Here is a 10,321-nt window from a genome sequence, read left to right on the forward strand (position 1 = left end):
ATATTGGCTCTTGTGCCTATATGCGATAATAATAATAATAATAATAATAATAATTTCCTATAATATTGGCTCTTGTGCCTATATGCAATAATAATAATAATAATAATAATAATTTCCTATAATATTGGCTCTTGTGCCTATATGCAATAATAATAATAATAATAATAATAATTTCCTATAATATTGGCTCTTGTGCCTATATGCAATAATAATAATAATAATAATAATAATAATTTCCTATAATATTGGCTCTTGTGCCTATATGCAATAATAATAATAATAATAATAATAATAATAATAATTTCCTATAATATTGGCTCTTGTGCCTATATGCGATAATAATAATAATAATAATAATAATTTCCTATAATATTGGCTCTTGTGCCTATATGCAATAATAATAATAATAATAATAATAATAATAATAATAATTTCCTATAATATTGGCTCTTGTGCCTATATGCAATAATAATAATAATAATAATAATTTCCTATAATATTGGCTCTTGTGCCTATATGCAATAATAATAATAATAATAATAATAATAATAATAATTTCCTATAATATTGGCTCTTGTGCCTATATGCAATAATAATAATAATAATAATAATAATAATAATTTCCTATAATATTGGCTCTTGTGCCTATATGCAATAATAATAATAATAATAATTTCCTATAATATTGGCTCTTGTGCCTATATGCAATAATAATAATAATAATAATAATAATAATAATTTCCTATAATATTGGCTCTTGTGCCTATATGCAATAATAATAATAATAATTTCCTATAATATTGGCTCTTGTGCCTATATGCAATAATAATAATAATAATAATAATAATTTCCTATAATATTGGCTCTTGTGCCTATATGCAATAATAATAATAATAATTTCCTATAATATTGGCTCTTGTGCCTATATGCAATAATAATAATAATAATAATAATAATAATTTCCTATAATATTGGCTCTTGTGCCTATATGCAATAATAATAATAATAATAATAATAATAATAATAATTTCCTATAATATTGGCTCTTGTGCCTATATGCAATAATAATAATAATAATAATAATAATAATTTCCTATAATATTGGCTCTTGTGCCTATATGCGATAATAATAATAATAATAATAATAATAATTTCCTATAATATTGGCTCTTGTGCCTATATGCAATAATAATAATAATAATAATAATAATAATAATTTCCTATAATATTGGCTCTTGTGCCTATATGCAATAATAATAATAATAATAATAATAATAATAATTTCCTATAATATTGGCTCTTGTGCCTATATGCAATAATAATAATAATAATAATAATAATAATTTCCTATAATATTGGCTCTTGTGCCTATATGCGATAATAATAATAATAATAATAATAATAATTTCCTATAATATTGGCTCTTGTGCCTATATGCAATAATAATAATAATAATAATAATAATTTCCTATAATATTGGCTCTTGTGCCTATATGCAATAATAATAATAATAATAATAATAATAATAATTTCCTATAATATTGGCTCTTGTGCCTATATGCAATAATAATAATAATAATAATAATAATAATTTCCTATAATATTGGCTCTTGTGCCTATATGCAATAATAATAATAATAATAATAATAATAATAATAATTTCCTATAATATTGGCTCTTGTGCCTATATGCAATAATAATAATAATAATTTCCTATAATATTGGCTCTTGTGCCTATATGCAATAATAATAATAATAATAATAATAATAATAATAATTTCCTATAATATTGGCTCTTGTGCCTATATGCAATAATAATAATAATAATAATTTCCTATAATATTGGCTCTTGTGCCTATATGCAATAATAATAATAATAATAATAATAATAATAATAATAATTTCCTATAATATTGGCTCTTGTGCCTATATGCAATAATAATAATAATAATTTCCTATAATATTGGCTCTTGTGCCTATATGCAATAATAATAATAATAATAATAATAATAATTTCCTATAATATTGGCTCTTGTGCCTATATGCGATAATAATAATAATAATAATAATAATAATTTCCTATAATATTGGCTCTTGTGCCTATATGCAATAATAATAATAATAATAATAATAATAATTTCCTATAATATTGGCTCTTGTGCCTATATGCAATAATAATAATAATAATAATAATAATAATAATTTCCTATAATATTGGCTCTTGTGCCTATATGCAATAATAATAATAATAATAATAATAATAATTTCCTATAATATTGGCTCTTGTGCCTATATGCAATAATAATAATAATAATAATAATAATAATAATAATTTCCTATAATATTGGCTCTTGTGCCTATATGCGATAATAATAATAATAATAATAATAATTTCCTATAATATTGGCTCTTGTGCCTATATGCGATAATAATAATAATAATAATTTCCTATAATATTGGCTCTTGTGCCTATATGCAATAATAATAATAATAATAATAATAATAATAATTTCCTATAATATTGGCTCTTGTGCCTATATGCGATAATAATAATAATAATAATAATAATAATAATTTCCTATAATATTGGCTCTTGTGCCTATATGCAATAATAATAATAATAATAATAATAATAATTTCCTATAATATTGGCTCTTGTGCCTATATGCAATAATAATAATAATAATAATAATAATAATAATAATAATTTCCTATAATATTGGCTCTTGTGCCTATATGCAATAATAATAATAATAATAATAATAATAATTTCCTATAATATTGGCTCTTGTGCCTATATGCAATAATAATAATAATAATAATAATAATAATAATTTCCTATAATATTGGCTCTTGTGCCTATATGCAATAATAATAATAATAATAATAATAATAATAATTTCCTATAATATTGGCTCTTGTGCCTATATGCAATAATAATAATAATAATAATAATAATAATAATTTCCTATAATATTGGCTCTTGTGCCTATATGCAATAATAATAATAATAATAATAATAATAATTCCTAACACTGGCTCGCATGTCTATTTATTATTTATTTAATTAATTATCATGTCAGGCGTGAACCAAACCAGTTGTATTGCATTAAAAAACAGACAAACAAACAAACAAAACACAAAATTTGCAAGCTTGTCTATATGTAACAACAACAATAACAACAACATGGCTCCTATAATACTGACTCTCATGTCTAGATGATGACGATGACGATAATGATGAAATAGAAGTCCTAATACTGGCTCTCATTATAACAACAATAACAACAACAACAATATGGCTACTATACTACTGACTCTCATGTCTAGATGATGATGATGATGATGATGATGATGATGATATAAAGGTCCCAATACTAGCTCTCATGTCTATATGCAGCAATAATAATAATAATAATAATAATAATAATAATAATAATAATAGGTTTCTAATACTGGCTCTCATGCCATAATAATAATAATGATAATAATAATAATAATAATAATAGGTTTCTAATACTGGCTCTCATGCCATAATAATAATAATGATAATAATAATAATAATAATAATATCTGTTTCTTCTTGCAGCTCAAGACTGAGTGCAGCACAGATGTAAGGCACCTTGAGGTAGAGAGAAGCCTCATGATGCTCTATTATTATTATTATTATTATTATTATTATTATCCGCTTTGAGTCACCTAAGGGCTGAGAAAAGCGGTATATAAATGAAGTAAATAAATAAATAAATAAATAAATAAATAGTCTGTACTTGTATCCAGCCTTCTCCCCATAGGGATTCAAGGCATCTAATAATAATAATAATAATAATAATAATAATCTTTATTTATACCTCGCCACCATCTCCCCCAACGGGGACTCGGAGCGGATTACATGGGGCCAAGCCCGAACAACAAATTACAAAACAAAATACAAATTGCAGTAAAATAAACAACATAAACAATAAAAATAAAACATCAAAGCATATAACAATATACACAAAACATAAAAACCAAACATAATGACAAAGAGCGGGCCGCATGTACATAAAATGTATTGTCGAAGGCTTTCATGGCTGGAATCACTAGGTTCTTGTGGGTTTTTTCGGGCTATAGGGCCATGTTCTAGAGGCATTCTCTCCTGACGTTTCGCCTGCATCTATGGCAAGCATCCTCAGAGGTTGTGAGGTCTGTTGGAAATAGGAAAAAGGGGTTTATTTATCTGTGGAATGACATATATAGTTCTTTGTCCCACCCTGGTCATTCCACAGATATATAAACACACTTTCCTAGTTCCAACTGTTTGTAGGGGAGAACTCTAACAACCACATGACACAATAAAAATTTAAAACAAATATTAAAAATGTGAAAAACGCAATTCAATATTAGTGCGTGGATATAAAGTTAAAATACAATTAAAATACCTTTCTTTCCTTTGAACTTTAGTGTCATTTAGTTAGCTCTAATAGACACATGGGCCAACTTGTATCCTCCAGGTGTTTTGGATTTCCGCTCCCACAATTCCTAACAGCCTACCAACTGTTAGGAATTGTGGGTGTTAAAGTCCAAAACACCTGGAGAGAGGGCCGAAGTTGGCCCATGTCTGCTCTAATGCATGGAAATGGGATTGAGGATGAGTGTTGTAGTGCTCGATCCCCGGCCTCACTCTGTCTCCGTCTCCTTCCTGCAGGTCCCAGCCGGAGGGATGAAGCCCTTTGCCCTCTTTGTCGTCTTGGCCGGGGCCTTGTTCCTGTATCCCTGCCTGAAGAGATGCAGCCCCAGTTGAATGGGGGGGGGGGGGGAGCCTCCGTGGCCGCCCCTCGCGGAGAGGACCGCACACACACATCACGCCGCACCCCCCTTTCCCCACCCCCTTTCCCCGTGAGAGCCACGCACCTTCTCTTCCCCTGGTATTGAGGCCCTCTTGACCTTCGGAGGATGGCCGCCACAATGGCTTCTTGTAGCAAACACCTTCTCCTTCCAGTATTTACTTGAGGAGGGGGACCAAATGGGAAGGAAGGATGAGGTGGCATTGGAGCTGTACGCCCAGACTCCTCATCCTTTATGCCCATAGGAAATGGCTTCCGTCCTCAAAGTTTTAGTGCTCTCGTGCCCAGACTGGGGCAAGGTGCATGAAGACGTAGGGACCAATTTGGGGCCCAAACACCCTTTTCTAGGGATTCAAAAGCACAGGAAGTAGCAGTAAACCCCGGTCCATTGACCCGTGCCTCCTTTTAACCCCCTTTTGGGCCAGAAACTCCTTTCTAGGGATTCAGAAACTCAGAAAGGAGCAGAAATCCCCTCCTTTAACCCCAGATCCCCTTTGAAGACCATTCTATGACATTTTTTGTGGGGGGGGGGGCATCCAAAGGAGGCCATCCAGAGCAATACCTAATGCATTGTTCCAAACGCCGCCTCTTTCCAGCCACGGAAGGACCTTTGAGGCGAAACACTGGCAATAATTTTGGGGTTCGAACAGCACGCAGGGTGTTTTAGGGTGAGGAAAAGTCCTTGGTGGTCTCCCCATATTTTTCTTTGGCAATATTTAAGGCCTGTCGTAACACTGTGAAGGGGACCCACCCGCGTGAGCCAACGAGGGGTGCCCCGAAGTGGCCGAAGGAGAACGGAGCTATACGTGTCCATCTGCCTTCTCCCTCCATCCCTCCCTTTGTTTCCCTTCAGAAGTACTTCCAGATGCTTCTCCTGAGCCTTTGGATCTATGCATTGTGCCTCAGGCCACAGTCTCCCCAAAGCTCTGGCCCTCCTGCCCCACCTTTCTCCCCCCCTGTTTGATCACAGCCTTGGGAATTCCTTGTCGGTCTCTGTCTCGGTGTGTGCGAATGCGGTCTTTGCAACTTCAAAAGGTTTGGCACTGGCGGATAGAAAGGTCTTGGAGTCGGGGATGAGGGGGAACTTGGGGGTCACTCAGCCTCCTTTCTAGCAATGGATCCCTCTCCGCTCCCCCAAAACATAATGAGGAAGGATTGGGGGGGGGGCACAGCTCTTTGGGTTGCAGCAAGACAGCCTCTCTGGACCCCTTGGGCACGAAATCTTTGCCCTGCATGGTTTAATTCTGTGTGCGTCCGTATGTGTCCGAGGGCATTCGTTCGCCCCGTCACCTCGCCGTCGGCTCTTACTGTTTTTGTCTTCCCTCCCTCAGCCTTTTGCCCCACCGCTTCCACCTGAGAAGGGGCAGGTCACTTTTAAGAAAAGAAGCTCAAAACACACACAAACACACACACAAACACAAAGCTAGCGGAGACTCTTTGTGGATCTTTGTCTTTGTTCTATGTTGTAGCTCAGTAAAAAACGAAAGATCTTTATAAATACGTTCGTCTCCGGTCTGTTTCTTGGTCTGATCTCTTCTTTTCTGTATCACTATTACATCTGGCCCGGCCATAGGTTTTTAATTTTTTTAATTTTAATTTTTTTTGTGTTATTGCCTATATGTGAGTTATATTAATTGTATTGTTTTATTTGCTTATTGCTTTGTTGTTTTATTGATGTGTTGTTGGGCTTGACCTCATGTAAGCCGCCCCGAGTCCCCTTAGGGAGATGGTGGTGGGGTATAAATAAAGTATTATTATTATTATTATTATTATTATTATTACTATTATAGAATCATAGAATCCTAGAGTTGGAAGAGATCTGGTGGGCCATCCTGTCGGGACACAGATGCCTTAAAGAGTCAGACTCAGAATTAGTTCCAAAATAGAGTTTATTAAACAAAAAGGACTCAGAGACACTTAACTCAGTGTCTCTGGTCTAAACTCAAAGTCAGAAACCAGTCCTGGTTCAAAAAAGGTAACTGAAGCAATAATCCGGATTATCCGGAGAAAAGAACCGGATTTAAACAAAGCGCTCCGAAAGTCCCACAAAATAGCACAGCAAGTAAACAGTTAACAAACAAAAGAGCCACAGGGAAGAAAATGTAGTCAAACAAAGTCTGAGGTCGTAGCAAGCCGAATCCAAAGTAGTGAAGTTCCAAAGTCCACGTAGGCAGCGTCGTAGTCACATCGGTCCGAAGTCAAGGAAGAGAGAATCCAAGCCGAGTCGAAAGCACACACAAACGGAAGCAGTAACCTGTAGATCCAAGACCCAATGCCAACACGCAACAGACAGCGACAAGTACCCAATGCACGAACATAAACCAACACCTTGCCTTCTGCAAAGATTCCTCATTTCAGAGCCTTCTTTTATCTTACGCATCATCATCAGAAGATGAGCTGACCTCCGCCCCGTCGTTATCCCTTGCAGCTGTTCTTGATTCCACATGTGAACTCCTACTCCCATCACTCCAACTTCTCCATCTTCTCTCAAGACTTAGGTCCCCCCATGACTCAGCCGTATTCCCCGATTGCCAGTCCTCATTGCCAGAGAACCTTACAAATGTATCACTGGACGTCTGCTCCCCACATACAGCTTGTACCTCTTTTACCTTAGTCCAGTCCAATGTCTCTTCATCACTTTCTAACCCATCGCCCCAAGAGAAACCCAAGAATGAATCCTCATCTGTGGGCTCATTAAGCTTGGACAACAAGTTAAACATGAGCCAACATTGGCAAAAAAAGCCAATGGGATTTTGGCCTGCATCAAGAGGAGTCTAGTATCTAGATCCAGGGAAGTCATGCTCCCCATGCTCTATTCTGCCTTGGTCAGGCTACACCTGGAATACCGTGCCCAGTTCTGGGCAACACAACTGAAAGGAGATATTGATAAGCTGGAATGTGTCCATGGGAGGGTGACTAAAATGATCAAGGGTCTGGAGAAAAAGCCCTATGAGGAGCAGCTTAAAGAGCTGGGCATGTTTAGCCTGAAGAAGAGAAGGCTGAGAGGAGACATGATAGCCATTTATAAGTATGTGAGAGGAAGTCATAGGGAGGAGGGAGCCAACTTGTTTTCTGCTGCTCTGGAGACTGGGATGCAGAACAATGGCTTCAAACTACAATAAAGGAGTTTCCATCTGAACATTAGGAAGAACTTACTGACTCAGAGCTGTTCAGCAGTGGAACTCCCTGTCCTGGAATGTGATGGAGGCGCCTTCTATGGAGGCTTTTAATCAGGCTGGATGGCCATCTGTCAGGGGTGCTTTGAATGCGAATTTCATGCTTCTTGTCAGGGGGTTGGACTGGATGGCCCATGAGGTCTCTTCCAACTATGATTCTATGATGGTGATGATGATGATGATGATGGTTATTATTATTATTATTATTTACAGTCAACCCTCCACCTTCACAGGAATCACAGAATCATATAATAATACAGTTGGAAGGGACTGCATAGACTAGCTAGTTCTTCCATGCAGGAAAAGCACAATTAAGTATCTCTGACAGATGGACATCCAGCCTCCAAAGAGCTTCAACTAGACTCCGAGTCAGAGAGTTCCACTGCTGAACAGCTCTTCTTATGGTCAGGAAGTTCTTCCTAATGTCATTCCTCTCCTGTCATTTGAAGCCAAGGCTCCATTGAGCCTGTCATATTCCAAAGCAGAATCACCTCTGACTTTAAATACAACACCAGCTGGGTAAAATCAGCAAGCAGTTTATTTAAGAATATAGACACCAAGAACTGGGAAGTCCTTGCCCTTGAGTGCTCTAACTGGAAGTAAGCTGTGACCAGCAGTGCTGCAGAATTCGCAGAGGCACGAATGGAGGGCGAAAGGGGGGAAAGTGCCAAAAGGAAGGTGTGTCAAGCCAAACCTGACTGGAACCACCTTCTGTCTGGAAACTGATGTTCTTACCTCGGGAGAACAAGCGGATCAAGGATAGGGGTCCACAGCCACCTACAGACCCACTGAGAAGGCACTACACTTGGAGTATCATCATCCTTGGGCTATGAGGGATCGCCTAAGTAAGTAAGGATTGCCTAACCCACATTGGACCAGTTTGCTTGCAAGCAAGTCCTTGGGGGATCTTGTCGAAGGCCTTACTGAAATAAAGATATATTACATCCACAGCATTCCCTGCATCTACCAAACTTGTAACTCTATATCGTCTGTGCACATTCAGAAGAACACCTACAAGCCACTCTAAACACCTTCTCAGAAGCATACGAGAAGCTCGGCCTGTCATTGAACTTCGAGAAAACCAAAGTGCTCTTCCAGCAGTCACCAGCCAATCCCTCTCCAATGCCAGAGATACAGCTTAATGGTGTCACATTAGAAAATGTTGACCATTTCCACTCCCTTGGCAGCCACCTCTCCACCAAAGTCAACATCGACACCGAAATACAACACCGCCTGAGCTCTGCAAGTGCAGCATTTTCCCGAATGAAGCAGAGAGTGGTTGAGGACCGGGACATCCGTAGGGATACCAAGGGGCTTGTCTATAAAGCTATTGTCCTCCCAACCCTGCTATACGCTTGTGAGACATGAACAGTCTACAGACGTCACTCTCAACTCCTGGAACAATTCCATCAGTGCTGCCTCTGGAAAATCCTGCAAATCTCTTGGGAAGACAAGCGGACAAACATCAGCGTGCTGGAAGAAGCAAAACCACCAGCACTGAAGCGATGGTCCTCCGCCATCAACTCTCCTGGACCGGCCACGTTGTCCGGATGCCCGACCACCGTCTCCCAAAGCAGTTGCTCTACTCCAAACTCAAGAACGGAAAACGGAATGTTGGTGGGCAGGAAAAGAGATTGAAAGATGGGCTCAAAGCCAACCTTAAAAACTCCGGCATAGACACTGAGAACTGGGAAGCCCTGGCCCTTGAGCGCTCCAGCTGGAGGTCAGCTGTGACCAGCAGTGCTGCAGAATTTGAAGAGGCATGAATGGAGGGTGAAAAAGAGAAGCGTGCCAAAAGGAAGGCGCATCAAGCCAACCCTGACCAAGACTGCTTTCCACCTGGAAACCAATGCCCTCACTGCGGGAAAAGATGCAGATCAAGAATAGGGCTCCACAGTCACGTACGGAACCACAAGAATACTGATCCTGGAAGACTATCCTACTCGGCCAATGAGGGATCACCTAAGTAAAGTAAGTAAGTAAAGAAGTAAGTAACTCTACTGCAAAAAGAGTGCAACTTTGTGGTGCGATGTTGTGGTCAGCTTCTGCCAGATCAACATTGGAGCCAAATGTATTCCCGCGGAAGAAGCTAGAAGAGGCCATCGTGGTTTGCTTTGGCTTGAGCCAACTAGAAAGGGTAAACAAAAATCACTTTGAAGCAATGGAAGAAGTGCGTATAAGTTGTGTATACCTTGCATTTAAGTTGAGGGCAGGTTTATGGGGCTAAGGTTATGGATTTTGCCACCCTCTTCTCTGGAAAGCCTTTAGCTTTGGCCAGGCATAGAAAACTTTGGCCCTCCAGGTGTTTTGGACTTCAAC

At 37.7% G+C, this 10,321-nt stretch overlaps 1 protein-coding gene across 6 annotated transcripts in view; it reads left to right on the plus strand.

Annotated features, from left to right (window-relative positions):
- Positions 1-6,326, plus strand: part of CCDC136 (coiled-coil domain containing 136) — a 73,789-nt gene extending 67,463 nt beyond the window's left edge. For 5 of the 6 annotated variants that reach the window (XM_067469381.1, XM_067469379.1, XM_067469382.1 and 2 more), the window contains one exon: positions 4,688-4,774. Coding sequence is in view for 1 of the 6 variants with exons in the window: in XM_067469380.1 (XP_067325481.1) it covers positions 4,688-4,783 (96 nt within the window). In the remaining 5 variants the exon portion in view is untranslated. Of the gene's footprint in view, positions 1-4,687 lie in introns of all 6 variants that reach the window. The other variant, XM_067469380.1, reaches the window with a different exon arrangement.
- The last annotated feature ends 3,995 nt before the right edge of the window (positions 6,327-10,321 follow it).

The sequence above is a fragment of the Anolis sagrei genome, chromosome 5 (genome assembly GCF_037176765.1).
Source record: "Anolis sagrei isolate rAnoSag1 chromosome 5, rAnoSag1.mat, whole genome shotgun sequence".
In the NCBI taxonomy this organism is placed as follows: domain Eukaryota; kingdom Metazoa; phylum Chordata; class Lepidosauria; order Squamata; family Dactyloidae; genus Anolis; species Anolis sagrei.